The sequence below is a fragment of the Prunus avium genome, chromosome 5 (genome assembly GCF_965620075.1).
Source record: "Prunus avium chromosome 5, drPruAviu1.hap1.1, whole genome shotgun sequence".
Taxonomy (NCBI): Eukaryota; Viridiplantae; Streptophyta; class Magnoliopsida; order Rosales; family Rosaceae; genus Prunus; species Prunus avium.
The window spans coordinates 18,607,022-18,624,522 of record NC_142288.1 but is presented as its reverse complement, the minus strand read 5'-3'; the positions used below and the strand labels follow the sequence as shown (position 1 = coordinate 18,624,522).

The 17,501-nt window shown below is 36.6% G+C and overlaps 3 protein-coding genes across 3 annotated transcripts; 1 reads left to right on the top strand and 2 right to left on the bottom strand.

The window, feature by feature from the left end:
* The first annotated feature begins 2,370 nt into the window (after positions 1–2,370).
* LOC110756385 (U4/U6 small nuclear ribonucleoprotein Prp31 homolog) lies at positions 2,371–4,772 on the top strand. Its single transcript, XM_021957815.2, has 5 exons — positions 2,371–3,201; positions 3,278–3,348; positions 3,896–3,998; positions 4,150–4,225; positions 4,362–4,772. Exons 1-5 carry the CDS (start codon positions 2,549–2,551, stop codon positions 4,467–4,469), a joined length of 1,011 nt encoding a protein of 336 aa, XP_021813507.2. The 5' UTR covers positions 2,371–2,548; the 3' UTR covers positions 4,470–4,772.
* An 821-nt stretch (positions 4,773–5,593) lies between these two features.
* On the bottom strand, positions 5,594–9,991 carry UCH3 (ubiquitin C-terminal hydrolase 3). Its single transcript, XM_021957919.2, has 9 exons — positions 9,791–9,991; positions 8,779–8,910; positions 8,588–8,626; positions 8,136–8,241; positions 7,269–7,327; positions 7,077–7,151; positions 6,910–6,958; positions 6,717–6,793; positions 5,594–5,923 (listed from the first exon to the last, which is right to left on the bottom strand). The coding sequence occupies exons 1-9, from the start codon at positions 9,863–9,865 to the stop codon at positions 5,825–5,827; spliced, it is 711 nt and encodes a 236-aa protein (XP_021813611.1). The 5' UTR covers positions 9,866–9,991; the 3' UTR covers positions 5,594–5,824.
* Positions 9,992–10,646: 655 nt separating this feature from the next.
* On the bottom strand, positions 10,647–17,477 carry LOC110756428 (AP2/ERF and B3 domain-containing transcription factor At1g51120-like). The gene has a single exon (XM_088253526.1). The coding sequence runs from the start codon at positions 14,811–14,813 to the stop codon at positions 13,935–13,937; it is 879 nt and encodes a 292-aa protein (XP_088109652.1). The 5' UTR covers positions 14,814–17,477; the 3' UTR covers positions 10,647–13,934.
* Between the last annotated feature and the right edge of the window lie 24 nt (positions 17,478–17,501).

Here is a 17,501-nt window from a genome sequence, read left to right as displayed (position 1 = left end):
GGCACTTAGTGGTCATTTGGTATTGCTTATTTGGGATAATAAGTGGTTTATAAAAAAATTTGGGAAGCTCAGCTCGTTTGGTAAACTATGAGAAAATCACTTATTGTTAAAAATTGCTATGAGAGAAAGTTATAAGGGAAAATAGCTAATAAAGTGCTCTTATTTTTTGATTATAGAGGAATCATTTTCAAAGAGGTGCTAGATTTAATGATTATGCATCAATCATTTTTTGATTATGTGGGAATCAGTACCAACAACACTTTTAACAAAAAGTTTACCAAAGGTCAAACTACTCTGATTTCTCTCACAGCAAATCGGACAACGATTATTTTCACAGCACGACAATGTCAAACTAGCCCTTATTATAAATTTAGTTATTTACAATAACACCCTTGAGATTTTGGGGTTTTTCTTTCGGAATTACACGACCACCCTTAGTGCTCAAGCTGAATTTGTTACTGGAAGAGAAAAATAATTTAAACAAGCAAAATTCCGAAAATAACTTTTCACGCTCTTTTTGGGTTGATCTTCTCAGTTTCGTTCTTACCTTTCTTTTTAATTCCTAGGGTTTTAATATTTTTCTTACTTTCAGTTGAATCTTCCCTAAGCTCACAGTAAGTTATCTCCTTCTCTACAGGTGCACATCTCCTGTTTATTTTTCTTGTTTGATTTTTATGGTGTTTTCCCTTTTGCTTAAATTTTGGCTTGTTTGTCTGTTTCTTGCCTCAGTCACTCCCTCGCTCACTACTTTCAAATTTCAGCACATATATAATTTTGATTGAAATTGAATGAAAAGGAAAAAGACAGATGCATTAATGGAAAACATATATGGCTTTGTGAGAGATTAAAATACTGGGCTCAGGTCATTGCAACTGAGCAAGACGACAGACATTACAGGAGAGAGAAAGAGAAGGGGAAGTGAGAGTAGGAAAGAGTTGGATAGTGAAGTGAAAGAGGATGGGAAGGGTTGCCAATGCTATAATTTATGCATATGAATGCAAAATATGTGATACTGGTACACTGCAATTAATTTCATATTAGTGTGTGAAGTGGTTAACTGCAAGGAAATTAGATGCTGTCTTGATTCTTGAATGAGCAGAGCACTGGTTGGGTCTGCCAATCTACCAACCCATTATATTTGTAATTCGTTTTAAGTTTTTCATCTTTTGAAGATCTCTGAGTTTTGATTTTCAGTTTTATTAGGCACCAACTGTTTGGAAGCTGACGCTACTTGAACCTTAAAGGATGGTGAGTTATTTTTTTGGTTTTGTTTTCCTTGCTAAATTTTATTGGTTTCTCAGTTGCACTAAAACTATTTCGTAGTTTAATGATGCTGTAACAAATTTAAGAGCGAGCTACATAACTTTGACATTTCTCTGGGGTAATTGCAGGCGACTCTTGCTGATTCATTTCTTGCAGACCTTGATGAACTATCTGACAATGAAGCTGATGCTATTGTGAGTATATTCTGCCTTTCATATGAGAAAATCATGACGACCAACATTTACAAAGCTAGTCAATGAGATGTTAAAATTTTATTTTATTTCTCAGATTCTCAATCTCTGCACTATAAGTAATTACTTTTTTTTTTTGCAGGTTGAAGATGATGCTGATGCTGAAAACATGGAAGAAGATGTTGATGGGGACTTGGCAGACTTGGAAACGCTTAATTACGATGATCTGGATAGTGTTTCAAAATTACAGAAAACACAAAGATATACTGATATAATGCAGGTTTGTTGTAATAGGAATGCCTGGATTTTCTTCATGGAGTACTTTCTAATCAAAATCTTTATATTATATTGTGTCCAAACTTGATCTTTTAACTTTACTGTATTTATATCTTCTTAATGCTTATCCTTTCTTTGATGCATTAGCATTTAGGATGACTGCTGTTGCAGTTAACTTTTTTTTTGTTTTTGTTGGGGTTTTTCTTTATAAAGTTTTCATCATGTTGACACATATATCTGTGTATTTAGGTTTCAACATTGCCTTTATTTTAGGTTTTTTAAACGTGTACTGTATGCCCTGTTTGATAAAGGTTTTGGTTTTGGTTTTTTAAATAAAGACAGAAGGTGGTTAAAAATGAGAATATATAGAAGAAATATGAGGTACGGAAGAGAAGATGTTATTTTAAAATTAAATTGAAACTAATTTTGGTGTTATTTTAAAAGTACTTGTATGTGTTTCTTCCTTTGTGGTTCAGTACTCTTCTATGTTCCCCCTGCCCCATCTTCTTTTTCCATTTTTATTACTGGAATGTGCATAATGACATGTATGTAATTGGAATACAGTGTTTAAATTGTAGAAAGTGGAAGAGGCACTGGTGAAGGGTTCTGATATGTCAAGTCATGGAATAGTTTTAGAAGATGATCCAGAATACTAGCTGATTGTGGACTGTAATGCTTTGTCAGTTGACATTGAGAATGAAATTGTAATCATCCACAATTTTATTCGTGATAAGTATCGCCCAAAATTTCCAGAGCTTGAATCACTTGTGCATCATCCAATTGATTATGCCCGAGTTGTTAAGAAAATTGGGAATGAAATGGATGTAACCCTTGTTGATCTGGAGGGGCTTTTACCTTCCGCAATTATTATGGTTGTGTCAGTTACAGCATCAACTACAAGTGGCAAACCGCTTCTGGAGGAAGTCCTTACAAAAACAAATGAGGCATGTGATCGAGCCCTTGCGCTTGATTCAGCAAAGAAGAAGGTTCTTGATTTCGTTGAAAGTAGAATGGGCTTTATTGCACCAAACCTTTCTGCTATAGTTGGGAGTGCTGTTGCGGCGAAACTTATGGGGACAGCTGGCGGTCTCACATCCTTAGCTAAGATGCCTGCTTGTAATGTTCAGCTTCTTGGTGCTAAGAGAAAAAACCTTGCTGGGTTTTCCACTGCAACATCACAATTCCGTGTTGGTTATGTTGAACAGACAGAGATATTTCAAACTACACCCCCTTCTTTGAGGATGCGTGCCTGCCGGCTCTTGGCTGCAAAATCAACACTTGCAGCACGGGTGGATTCCACAAGAGGAGATCCATCTGGAAACACTGGAAGGGCATTCCGGGAGGAGATTCATAAGAAAATTGAGAAATGGCAGGAGCCTCCTCCTGCAAAACAACCTAAACCACTTCCGGTTCCTGATTCTGAACCTAAAAAGAAGAGAGGTGGTCGCCGGTTAAGGAAGATGAAGGAAAGGTAGTGCAGTGTTTCTATTGTTTTATACTTACCATTTAGTAATTGTTGATTCATATACTGATATTTACTTTTACAGATATGCGATAACGGACATGAGGAAGCTGGCAAATAGGATGCAATTCGGTATACCTGAAGAGAGTTCCTTAGGTAATTTTCTGTCTCCTGTTAGTAAATTTAGATTGTATATTTTCTTATGTTGCATTTTTCTTTTATACATCTGTAGGGGAGTCACTATGCCCTACTTGATTGCTCATTATTAAGTTTCCGATTATGTGAGGAAAAATATGTGGGCATGCCGAGATCTTTTCTTTTTTGTCCTGAATGCACAGGTCCAATACCAATATGCATGTTTTATACTGAAGGATTTTTTTTTGGGGGGTGGGGGGTTTCAAAACTTGTGATCAGAGAGTCCACCTTCTCTCTAATTTTCATTTATAACCCAATAAAAAAAAAAGGGCAAAAATTGAGTAATATTTTTCGCTGCATATTGTGAATTCCTACAGGAAACAGGATTTTTGTCTTGAAGTTTGCCAATAACATTTACTTTCTTACACTTCCTACAATCAGGATCTGAATTGTCCGTTGTAGTGGGGTTCCCGTTTACATGAATAGTTGGTATCTGTGCAATTGCATGGAATATGTTGCTCTCTGGATTCGTAATATGTTTATACTCATTTTTTTGTCTTGATAATAGGGGATGGACTGGGTGAAGGTTATGGAATGCTTGGTCAAGCTGGGAGTGGCAAGCTGCGTGTATCAATGGGTCAGAGCAAACTTGCTGCCAAAGTCGCTAAGAAGTACGCTTTTCCTTGCTGATTTTAATTATTGTTTTCTTTTATGGCCCAGTGATTAATATGGATTGCCATTTGTGTTTCTGTGCTGTTTTATTGGTAAAAGTATGAGATAATGATCCTTGACCTGATATCACGAGCTGCATATTCTTTTCAGGTTCAAGGAAAAGAATTATGGAAGCAGTGGTGCTACATCTGGACTTACTTCAAGTTTAGCATTTACGCCTGTGCAGGTAACATCACTTGTTACCTTACACTTGAAAAATCTCCCATATTCACAAATGCATTGGTTTCCAAGCTAGTGACATAGAAAATTACTTCTTACATTTAGGAAATTCTTTCTTAATAACAGTTGCCATTTTCCTTCAGGGGATTGAGCTCTCGAATCCACAGGCTCATGCACACCAGCTCGGCGGTGGAACTCAAAGCACCTACTTCTCTGAAACGGGAACATTTTCAAAAATCAAGAGGATCTGACCCACGCAGGAGAAACTTTCTTATATCCATGAGATTTCGCTAGTTGCCAATACCATGAATAACCTTAGTCTGAATGCGTACATGATTTTTACTAGATGAAGTCATTTTACATCGCTGTTATCTCATGCTTTAGAGACCAAATTTTTTCCGATGTACGTTATGGTCCCAATCAAAGTTGGTATACCTAACAGAATTCATGACCTGTTTGTTTGTAGGGATTAAAGGAGGAATTTAGTACCCGTCTTTATAAGTTAACTAATGATGAGCCCCACTTTATCGGTGGCAATTTATTTTCTTGAGTAACTGCTACATTGTCTTATTAGGGTATCAGCCATGTTCCATAATGACGTCCAACAACTAATCATGTCATAATAGATAGAAGACCATTTTAGATGCCACAACATGTTCCTTGGGAGAAATTCTTGCGTAGGGCTGCCTAGCAGATCTCTCACGGAAGAGTGGGCTCTACATGCGGGTTTCACACCAAGACCCACCCCTTGATTTGAACTGAGGAAATTGAAATCAAAATTTTTATTTTTATTTTTATACGAGTAATATTCTGGTGGAGTATCGAACCTACGACCTTAGACGGTTACCTTAATGTAAATTATGGAGAGGTAAGTGGACTATATGCTAATGCTTTTCATTTACAGTAACACAACACAACCACCATGGCAAGCCAGTGAAAGAATAAGTATAGCCTTCAGATATGATTCACCAGAAGATATGAGGGAAACCTATATTCATTTCGACGAGCTATTTTTTTTAACCACTCCATGTGGGTCTTAATCAACTTGTAAGCTAGTCCTAACGTTGAGGACCGAGCAGCGCAGTCCTGGTACACAGAATGCTTAAGATCCACCATCATCAATGCTTTCTCACGTTAGTGGGCACCATCAGGCCTCCAAATATTCTGAACACAACCCATCTAATCTACCATGTACACTGTCACATCATTGCAATAGGCACATATTCCATGCCGACAATCAAACAAACTGTTCTTACAATCTAGGGAACTAAAAGTTGGAAATCAGTTCGCTTTTGGTTTTCAAAATTCCAACCTGCATCTACCATACACAATAATTTCTTTTGCCAGGATCATTACCAATACATTCAGTACCGGGTTAAGCAAAACTGGAAATCTATCCATATACCCAACAGGCTTGGCCAGTACATCAATGCTATGATCAGCAAAGTCTAAGACCAGTTTAACGCTAGTTGAGTAAGCTTATGCTAAGATGCTACCACACATGTTAACAGGGAAAAGGAATTGTTCAGTACAAAGATGCGTACATCAAGTGCTACTATTGCATTAAACATTGAACCACCTTTGAGGGGCACCAATGTGCTCCAACTTAAGGAAAGCCCCCTGATTTCTTCGAAACTGCAATGACGTTGAAGTTGAGGGAGTCAGGATTTTTCTGGATCATGCCCTGTATGACTTTAGCTGCATCCTGTTAAACAATAAAAAAGCAATCAAATACATGAAAGGGTCAATGCAATGGACTATAATTAAGGAAAAAAATGTTCCATTAAAGGATGCGAACTGCACATAAACACTCAGGCAGAAGGGCCAAAACGCTCCTACACCCATATTGAAACACTGTATTTTAATTTTCTAAAACAGCCAAACATATGAGAATTATCTACTCAATATTTTCTTTAAAATAAATTTTCCAAGGCACATGCACATGCACATGCATGTTGCGGGAACAGAGACTTGCTCCTCTTAGCATATTTACTCTAAACCAAAAGCCAATATGTGCACAATTGCCCTACCCAAGCCTGCTAGGAGGAGCTGCTGGCCTCGGCATTTTCTGGCTCAACATGCTTAGGTTTAAGACTTGCAGCTTTACAACAATCTCAAAAGGTTTCTTCTAGACTTGCACTCCAAAATAAAAGCATTGGAACTAGGGGCGCATTTGAAAATGTTTATGCTTTGGTTTTTTCGAATCAAAGAAAAATAAAGTAGATGGAGATGAGAAAGAGAACATATATAGGAGAAGGGAGGAAAAGAGGAGGGATATTATAACAATATTAAATTTTTTTTCAGTTTAATATCTACTTGATGTGTTATTTATCTTCTCTCCCCAACTATTTCATCTATCTTCATATGCTTCTCCACCCTTTATCCTTAATTGAACAAAATAGATGCCAAACAGATTAGCGTTGGTATATGGTTTGGCATCCCTTGTGTTTTCCTCCCTTTATTTTTAAATCAGAATGCATCATGGCAATTTTAGATACCTGCAATAGACTGTTTGGTGAAGATGGACCGTGAGAAATTGGACCTGATTTTCTCCCATCAAGCTCGTAAAGTTCCCCTACATATAAATTTTTATTATTATAAAAAAAGAAGATCAAAAGGACCGAAGATACATCTGAACACGGTGGTAAAGAGACACAAGACAGAGATAGATAGAAGAATTTAAGTATGTACCCTCAACACATGAGAAGCAGATAAAGTGAGTGTCCACATTATCTGATGCCTGCAAAGAAAAAGGGTAAGACATTAGATGCACAAACCATCTGAACCAAAAGCAAGAAAAGAACAGAGAAAATATTGGCACTTTATATAATTTTCTCTGCTACTTATATATATATCACCTCGGTTTCACCGCCAGTAGCTGCTACTGAATGAGCAACTTCCATTTCTCTGTCCTTTTCAAGGAATGCGGCACGCTACATGTACAGAAAATAGATGACAATGACAAGCAAGAAAAATATCATATGCTCTATATGAAAAGGTCAAACTGAAAGGACAAAAAATGATGTAGAGAGAGGAAAACAAAATAGAACCTCCAATGGATCCATTGTTGCAGTACTTTTGAAAAACCTATCCAAGTATGACTCCTCAACTGAGAAAAACAAGCACACATCAACAGGGAAAAAGTAAAGTGATAAAACTTTAAAAATAAATAGTAAACAATTAGCCAGAAAGAAGTTAAATAATTGGCTTCCGCTCTGACACAGAAGTTTGATTTCAAAGGCTGTGTACTTAAACAAAAGCAAGGCTCATTCCTCCAATGGTGTTTATTCAAGGTAACAACATTGGTATCTAGAACTGCCTAATTTCAGGACTGTGTCCCTACCTTCCAAGCTCATTCCTCCCAAGGTGTTAATTAAGAAAACTGTGTAGTTTTACGACTGTGTATTCTACCTTCCAACTAGGTGGTCCAAGTACCTGCTGTGTCCTAGTTGGAAACTAGGATGGCAGACACCTAGGTGGTATATACCAAAGAAACTCACCTACAAGGTAGCTTAGCTCTATCTTTTTTTCAATACTTTTATCAATCAAGGTGGTCATGCAACTGCTTTGCATTTTAAGGAATCATTGGCCTCCCTCCCTCCCCCCCTCCCCCCCTCCCCTCCCAAAAGAAACAAAGATTTTCTAGCAGCCACTCAAAAAAGATATGGCACACATCTATGAATCACCAGCAGAAATTAATACTTGTGTGCAATATACACCCTCCCTCCCTCCCTCCAAAAGAAACAAAGATTTTCTAGCAGCCATTCATAAAAGATATGGCACACCTTGGCATCTATGAATAACCAGCATAAATTAATACTTGTGTGGGATATACACCCCCAATGATGGAGAATTCATAATTGCCATGCATCATTATAAATCAGAACTCGTCCATCACAGGAAAATTGTAAACTTACCAAGTTTGATCTCGGAAGTGATGTTTCCTACAGCATGTAGAAGCCCAATAGTTCCACAAGCATTTCCCACAGTTTGTTTCAAAAAATAAACTCTACCTTTGGGTTCCTACAGCCAGAATATGATTCAAAGGATCATGGTTAAATTATACAACTCAAGATCAAGACACCAAGTAGCAACTACCAAGTGCAGAAGTATACATGTAAAAACCACCTGATACAGTTGAAAATAAGTGAGCTAGGTAAAAAGTCATAGAGTATGGTTGATTATGAACATGAATTCAACATAAAACTCTTCTATAAAAAGTTAATCTCATCGCATGAACATGCAAATACGCATCCCCGTACATGCACAGACAGAGGAGAGAGAGAGAGATCACAAGCCAAATAACATGCTCAAGAATAAAATATTTTCGTTTTATAGAGAACATCTAACCAAATTTCCTTGCACTCACCCGTTTCTCGTTAGCCTGCATCATTCTCTCTTCTTCAGACTGAAAAGAATGGAAACTTCCCTCAAATCAGGAGACAATTGCATTTTCATAAAGTTTAATGAAAAAAACCATAGAGCAGAGAACTTATGATCAACAATAATGACCAAAAATAATTAAATAATTACTTTCTAGTTCAAGGAACGAAACAGAACCTGAGCGGTTATAGGATAAAGAAACAGCACAGCAAGTACAGGCTTCGGAACCATTTCTAAGAGTTCTCCATCCAACCCATAAACGTCACAGCATTCTGCCTCATGCTCTGGAAGACCCAGACCCCAAAGGAACTGCATTGACGAAATACCCTTTCTGACATCTAATTTGGTAGTTATGTCTATTAAAAATTACAGAGTGAGGTAACCTTTCTTAAGGTTATCACCTTTACGAAAAATCAACAATCTAATTTACAATAAAGCATTTTAGAAGTTATGACAAACAAGAGTGCATGTAATTAAAATGAGGAAGAAAAGTACGGTTTTTAATTTGTTATTTTTTAATGAGCAATAGCATGCTTTCTCAAGAACTTGATCATTTTACAATACGGCGATATTACTTAACTTCCCAAACTAATTCCATCCCTCCTAATATAGCAAATACGTTTTCCCTTATGTTGAGTACAAATCATTATCATTATTCATTAATCTCCAAAATTGATTTCTTTTTCAACTTTTTTTCATGTGCAAATGTTAAGGTAATATTCACTAATTAGGTCTCCCAAAAAGCTAAAATTTCATTACAAATAAAAAGGAAAATTATCATACCTCTTTGCCAAAACATTTTCCCCTACAGAAACTAAACAGATTCTCTGATAGAGTGGTTTAGGGTCAGTTGAAACTACTATAGAATAATTTCATTTCAGAGTCTCAGACCCAACAAGTCCTTTACTAATTCCAAAATCCCATACTATTTTTATCACACACATGAAAAAGAAAATACTTTTAAATGACTTTTTAAAACCCATGTCCAGACTAATCGAAGCATTCCATTTTCCACATCAAATACGCACAAGCCCTAGCTCTCCGTCTGGTTTCTAAGAAAATTTATATACTTTTTTTATAATTATATTTTCCGAAGTTTTATTCAGAAACAAACAGAGCATAATCCGAAGAACACCAAATAATTATGGGTTTTCTTTGATGAGAAAATGAAGGAGATTAATTGCATTACCTGGTTCATAACATCAGGGTTAGCTTCAAGAGGAAGCCATCTCTTAGCCGATGGAGTTTCATCCGAAGCAGCCATCGCTTTTTTTTTCTCTCTCTCTCTCTCTTTCTCCGATTCGACCTTATATTCAAGTCCCTTTTCCTTTCCTGAGGTTTTACGCTAAGCAAACTTAAGAGTTCAGAAATGGCCCTTCAGCTTGTTGCTTGCTTTGCTTTTATATATATAGGTTTTGGGCGGTGGGTAATTTTCAACAGACTCAGGCCTTGCCCAGGTCATTTCTAGGCCCATAGTGATATAGTTCCACCACACAGTTTCTCTTTTTTTTCTTTTTTTTCTTTTTTCTTTCGTGAAAAAAATCATGGTTAGGGTGTGTTTCGCACTGCCCTTGATTGCTGAAAACGTTCTCAAATGATCAAAACCTCTTTTTATAACGTTGAGTTGAGATGGACAGAAGAGCCTTTGGCAGTTTGGAAGTGATTTTGAGAGTCATATTTACACAAGCACATTTGGTAAGTGCTTCTTCACAAGCATAGTCGAGTCAAGTTTTAATGTGGAAGAAGCATTTTCAGTTTCCAATCTGTGTCAATAAAAGCATTTACTTATCTCCAGTTTACTTCAAAACCATTTTTTTTCTTTCGGTTTCTTATAGGAGAAACTGAATTTACATAATTTCTCATCCAATCCATACCACTTCAACTAAACCTTGTGGTTACCATGCCAACTGAAATTACTTTCTATGAGCTTTGTGGGTGACCATTCCCCTGCCATGTTCAAAGCACCATTTCATAGATAATTTCTAAGATTTTATTTCATAATCCAATCTCGAAACTAATCTAAGCTGATATTATTGTGCCTGCAATAGTGCTGGTAAATAGTTCATTTCCCATTGAACATGTGAGGGAAGTGAAGTAAGGAAATTGTTCCAAGATTGCAGAGCACACTACATTAATGCAAGTGCTGCTGAAAAAGGAAATTAAAAGACAAACATAGTTCAACCAATTCAACATATTCTTAGCGAAAAAAGAAAAGAAAAAACTAATTCAGTGTAATTGGCTCTAAAGATCACGCAAACAACAACGACGACAATGGTTCTTACATATTTTTGGTCGAACTGGCTCATCTGCAGCTGAAAATATGACTCACAACTAAAAGAGAAGGGGGAAAGGTTCAATTGATAGACTGCACAAAGATAATAACCAGCTGATCACATGAGGCTGTTGGCTTTGGTGTTTGATGAACTCATCTCCACGCCAAAATATCTTTGGCTTCTTTGTCATCTCTCCTTCCTGCTTTGCTTCTGGGCTCTCTGACCAAAACCACACTTAAAAAAAATACTGATTTTTTTCAGTCCCTATGACTTTGATGAAGAAAATCCTTTTCTTCTCATCAGAGCTTTAAAAGAGAACAACCACATCCCTCTCCTTCATTAACATTTGTTTCTTGAAAAATTTGCTAAAAGTTTGTAATCACAAGGCTCTGACTACTCTCCCATTATTCATACTTAAAATTCCACATCCCAAACTTTACCTTGGACATTAAGATAAATGCCTTGATATATTTTTGTCACTGTGACTTCCTCCAAGCTAGTGCATCTCCCGGGTGGTAAGTGTGCCATAACATATTTCTTTAGCTGAAAGAATGGGAAGGCTGGCTCATGGACAGTGATTAGTTAGACAGGTAGCTGGAACGCTGCAACGAGAACAAGGCAGCAGGAGCATAAACCCTAGCTGCCTCCTGAGTCCTGAATGCAGCTCGCCATCCACAAACTTTCAGTAATGGTAGGTATCCCTCCACATCTCTGTGATGGTACATCTACAAACACACGCTCTCTTTCGCTTATTTCGTTTGCATGAATTAATTTCATCATTTGAGCTTGAACCTTCTAAGCGACAGCTATTGATTTCATCATTAGAACTTAGCACTAACAATATATCCTCGTCCATAAACCCTTCCATTGTGGTGTAAGATCAAGGAAGTACATAGAAGAGTAGATAAACAAACAACAAATGATCTGATATAACTAAGCAAATGAAAATTGCCTACATTAATTTACATTAAATAGTTATGGTAAGTCCAAGCAATAGTTAACTAGAGCATTCTAGCCTGTGAGTTACCAACAAGTTTATTTCATTCATTATGTTCAATTATCACTTTTTTTTAATTCTGGGACATGAGTTTCCACTTGAAACTCTGAAAAAGAAACAGGAGATAAGTTATATGCAGATTTTTCTGAGACATATATGAGTTTCCACTCTGAAACTCAGATAAAATAAAAATAAATAAAAAGTAGATAAGTTATGCAGATGGATGGAAAACAATAATTCTGCATAATAAAGGTAGCCTACAATTTCCAACAATTCTTTCTACTTTCCACTCTATATTAAGACAGCATTTCCTCCAAACAAAATTGAAGAACATCTATAAGGTTAACTATATATTTTTTTTAAGTTTTTAACATGAAGGAAAATTAATCTATTGATAGCTAAAACAGAAACATTAATGAAATGAACATGAATAATGAGGGGGGGGGGGGGGGGGGGGGTGGTTGGTCCAAAAATGAACTACTATTGAATGCATGCCAATGAAGTTGGACGGAAGACGACGAAACGGAGGTGTCCATGAAGGTTTTGACGTGCACAAGGAATTCACCAATCAACTAAAGTTGAAGGTTCCAAACAAGGTAATAGAAGGCCAAAAGTAGTCTATGGCACAAGACAGTGAACTAAGACATGCTTCCACATTTTAAATGATAATAAGGCTCTATATGTCGTTAATGGCAACTGATGAACTGTTTGAGTTGTCTTGCCTTATAAATGACAAGACAGTTCTCAGCATACACAAATTTCTTTCTCAGCAACGAACGGTTTATTGGATTCACTGAAGGTTCTAATACTGATTTGTCATTGCCTTTTATTCTCAAGGTGTCCATTTACTAGATTAAGAGAATTGGTTCCCCCAGTTTAAGTATGACTATTTATTGCAGAGTGCAGGTAATTTGCTAGCACTACTACAAAACACACCTACAAGGACACAACACAGAAACTGTGTCCTTGTTTTAATTCAAGGACACAACAGAAATGCGCGCTCTTTGATGGTGTAAGCAGGCAGAAAGCACATCCTTAAAGTTGGTAAAGGATTTTGAAACTGCATCCTTGTACAATGAAAAAGCATGCTCAAAATAAACAGAGGACGCTGAAACTGTGCCCTTGTATTTATGAAAAAGTGTCCTCGAAATGGAGAGAAGACGCAAAAGCTACATCCTAATTTCTCCAAAAAAGAGTCCTCAAAGTTGATCGAGGATAGTGAGTATCACAAAAATAAAAAATCATGCTCAAAATGAATAGAAGACGCAGAAACTACATCCTGGTTTCTCCAAAACAGAATTATAAAAAAGTGTCTCAAACTACTAATGAGCACTTATACTCCAACCCATCTGAATGTGTTGAAGACCCATTTTTATACGGACCTTGAAGCCCCCTATCGGACTGACGAGTAAACGGGAAAATTTCTGCTGCCATAAGGAGAAAACCTTGTTCTCATCTTTTGTGTAACTGTGAACTATGCCTCTAAGTGGATCGTTTTCCACCATGCTTCATTCATCACATAATGTTTTTCTAAAATCTAAAAATATCAGAAGAACTTTGTGTCTGCATACCATTTTTCATGCTAATCTTGAATCAGAAGAATTAACTATCAGCTAACTGTGACCAACATGTAAGAAAACTGCCTTTTTCTGTGAGCAAATTGTTTCGGACAAAAATACAGGATCAACTTTTAAAATTTGTCGAACCTGTCTAATTGAAAAATTATAGACTTATATCTGATGTAAAAGCTATTTAGATTATATTGAGCAATTCTCATAACCTATATAAACTGTAAGGATCTCCATATAAAAGCAGAGATGGTCCATTATGCTGCTGATGGGCAGAACTGAAATGACATTGCTTAAAAGTTTTAGGACAACGTATGACACAGCTAAAATAAATTCTCCCTACTCAATGTTTCCCATGACCTACAACTAAAATGAAAAACTGCTCAAACCATGAAGTTGACTTGACAAACAGACAAGATGCAATAAAATAAATCCTATTTTCTCCCAAAAAAAGAACAAGGAGAAAAAACCTCAAAATGGGATTCTGGCCGGTGATTAACCACTAATCTCCACACCAAATAGCTTGAATCCTTTCTTAGTCTCTTTTTGCTTGCAATCAGCCTCTAACTCTATGGTACTGCTTCCCGAAGAATGCTCTAGGACATAATTTTCCCCATTTCTTCTTTGATAGTCTATCATGTAAACTTCTCTCCCGAGAACCTCCCCTTCATACTCACATCTGTAAAACATTACTATGTCTTTCTGGTTCAGGTTATTCATCCTGATAAAGTGTCCCCAGCCATTTGTAAACATAAAGTTCCGCGTACTCTGCCAATATGAATATCCAAATGTCCAAGAACGGCTATGTTTATCATAAAAGGTTAATTTAACGTACCTAGCTTCATCTTCTCCTGCATTGATGATGCCTTCAGGTAGGGGAAGGTATTGAAATGAAAATTCCCTTGGGATCAGAAAGCACTTGTGAGTGACATCTCTATGAGTCAGTTCCTTCTGAAAGAGCAAGTGATATGAAATCCCTTGTTCATTCATGAAGGTTGTTGTTTGAGTTCCCAAACCTGATGAATGACTTGAAAGAAAATTCATAAGTTTGGATGAGTAAGTTTTATCCTTCAACATACTCAGAATTTCCTCAGTTGAGTACTGACTTTGGAATATGCTCTCTTCAGCACTGTATTTACTCCAATGAAAGTTGAGTGGGGTATCACCTCTTTGAAGCTTGACGGCTGCTCTATCATAAGCAATAGCTGCCTCTTCCTCCATCTGATATGCTCCAAGCCAGTATGGCTTGTACATATAGGAGATCCTGGCACCCCAGTTACCACTTTTCAGCAGACTTACCCCTTTGAATCTGGAGGAAGGACCTCTTTGTAACACCATGTCTACCCTTGACTCAGATACAAACTCTGCCTCCATTGACTCAGGGGGAAGGGGGAAGAAGGAGAGAGAGAGAGAGAGAGAGAGAGAGAGAGGTGTTCACAAACTGAAGACAATGTTGACAGCAGAGAAAAACTGATATGGTGAAATATGCAAGGCTGTAGTCTATTTAACAAGTGGCTGTGTTGTTGCTATTTAATAGTATAACTGTATAACACATACCAAAGCTAATTAAGGAAATTTGAGCTATACACAGATAAATCAATTTTGTACTTTGAACTCATCCAAGGATATGCAATTTTGACATGGATAATAGTATACACGAGTTCCAAATTGTGATCCTCAACTATAAACCTCATTGTAAAAAGCTATACAGAATCTGTAATGGCGTCTGCTTTGACGAGCAAACATGTCTTTCAATTACAGTCATGCTTTGTCCATCATTACAAAAAAATGCAAACACCAGTTTTATTTTTTTGGGGAGGGCAGGTTTAGATTAGAAAACCCTCTGATTTTTAGTTTTTTCATTTTTTAAAATCTAATACTCTGAATTTTCTAGCCAACTCTGCTTCTTCATTTTTTTGTTTCAATAGAAAATGCCATCAATTAGACAATCTTTGTCAATCTGGAATACCAAAAACCATTTTTGTTGGCTCCTTCAGTAATGTTGTGAGTGAGATGATCAACATAAAACAACTTGCCAATTGAACACATGAAGAAAAATTGTAATTGCGTAAAATAAAAAGTCATAATTATTTATATGTAGGCATAAACTAACAAATTAGGTTTATCTATTCAGAATTTATTCAGTTTCCTTCAGTGTAAAATTTATCTTTTAATTACTGTATTTAATTTGATATGAGAGTGATTGGATAATAGAAGATGCACTGGTCATACATTCTATAAAAGCTCCAGGACCAGATGAGACGTCGACATTGTTTTTTCAACAGTTGTGACCTATTCTGGGGAATGATGTTAATGCTATACTACTAGTGATCCTACTAGAGTAATTATCAGTCGACTAGTGTATGAAATGTTTGTACAAAATAATAGCAAAAGCTTTTGCAACAGCACAAGAAAAATCATATTTTTGTGAAGAAGCATTGTCGCTGTAAAAGTCATTTTCAACTCTGAACTTCCTCTTCTAACAAAGACGACGATTGCCCAAGTCTTGGGGCAAGTTTGTAGGGATGCTTTCATCCCTTGGACTGAATGAGGGTGTCACCGTATTAGTTGTACAACAGAATCTTGAAGTTCCCCGTTGTGAAACCCTGAATCCCATATTGATAAAGCATTGGGGAGATCCTGGGTACCTAAAGTAAGGTCTAAGAATCCAAAAGTGACCTTCAGCTAGCACTTTTGGATGATGCTTGGGTCGTTACAAATGGTATCAGAGCACATTGCCTGTGTGGGACTCATGGGCCATGGCTATCATGACAGTTCCTTGACGATGAGGGAAGAGGCGCCACCATCCATGCACGATGGTAAATAGTTGGGGAGATCATGTGGCCTTACCTAAGGTGGAGAGTCCAAAAGTCAACTTCAACAAGCACTTTTAGATGTGACCTTAGGTTGTTACATTACATCCTTAACTTTCATCGCATAAAACCTTTTGCAACAAAACTTTTTGTTGCCATACATGCTCTGTTCCATGTAATATATGATGTTTTATATTTCTTTGTAGCTTTGGTATTTATGAGCTCTTCTTCCATAAGAATATGTGAATCAACAGGGAGAAAGCATAGTAAAATGGCTCGGGGAAAACTACAATAACCATGATGGCAGCCACAAAGATTCAAAGGTATTTGCCAAACAATTGAAAGGTTTAGGGCCATTATTTGGGGGTTGTGACAAGATCCGAGACTTGACAATAACTATCTGATCTTAACCGCCATCACAAACCCAGGAATGATATATATTTTATGTTTTATTTATTGCACAAATTTAATTGACTAAATTTTCAATTTTATTATAATCGAAGTTGTCATTAAAAAAAAATCAACAGTATTTGTTAAATCAAAATTGGAGAAATTTACCCAATTTTCTGTTAATATTCTAAATCTTACTAAATCAATGAATGCAAAACATAATGTTGGATTTTTTTAGGAATGATATGGTGGGGTGTAACTGGAAATTTCCACGAATCTTACCATCAGATTCCTTTTGGTTGAGTTGCAATGACTATCAGCATTTCACAATTTCGATGTTCTTAACAATATGCTTGCAAATATTCATCTCTTGTAATGTATACTGTCTCAAATATTCTTTTCGATACACAATTCAATGTAGTGGTTGGAAGTTCATCCATTGTTTCAGTTTGATTTCTATAAATTTGTATAGGAAGTGTAAAATGGCTGGAACTATGTTTCAATACTTTTCGTTTTTGTGTTCTAGTGTGAGGTGTGTAGTACCCAACAAAGGAGTGGTCCTCGTTAGTAATTTTATATAAGATGAAAGTTGTTAAAAAAGCTTTTAAAATGGGTGGAGAATTAGGACTGGTGGGTAGAAATAGCGCCACTCCTAATTCAATTATAAGGATATCGAAAAGCAGCAATCTGTCGCTGTAGGTCTTACGCGACGAAATGTTGGTCTTAGATGGTTAAAATGATTTTTGCCATTGATTTCAAGCATGAATCTCCAATAAGCTTAACTTAAAGGGGTCGACTTCTAGCACAAACTTTTTGCATCGAAAACAACCACCCTCTGTCATTGTGAATAGTTTCAGTG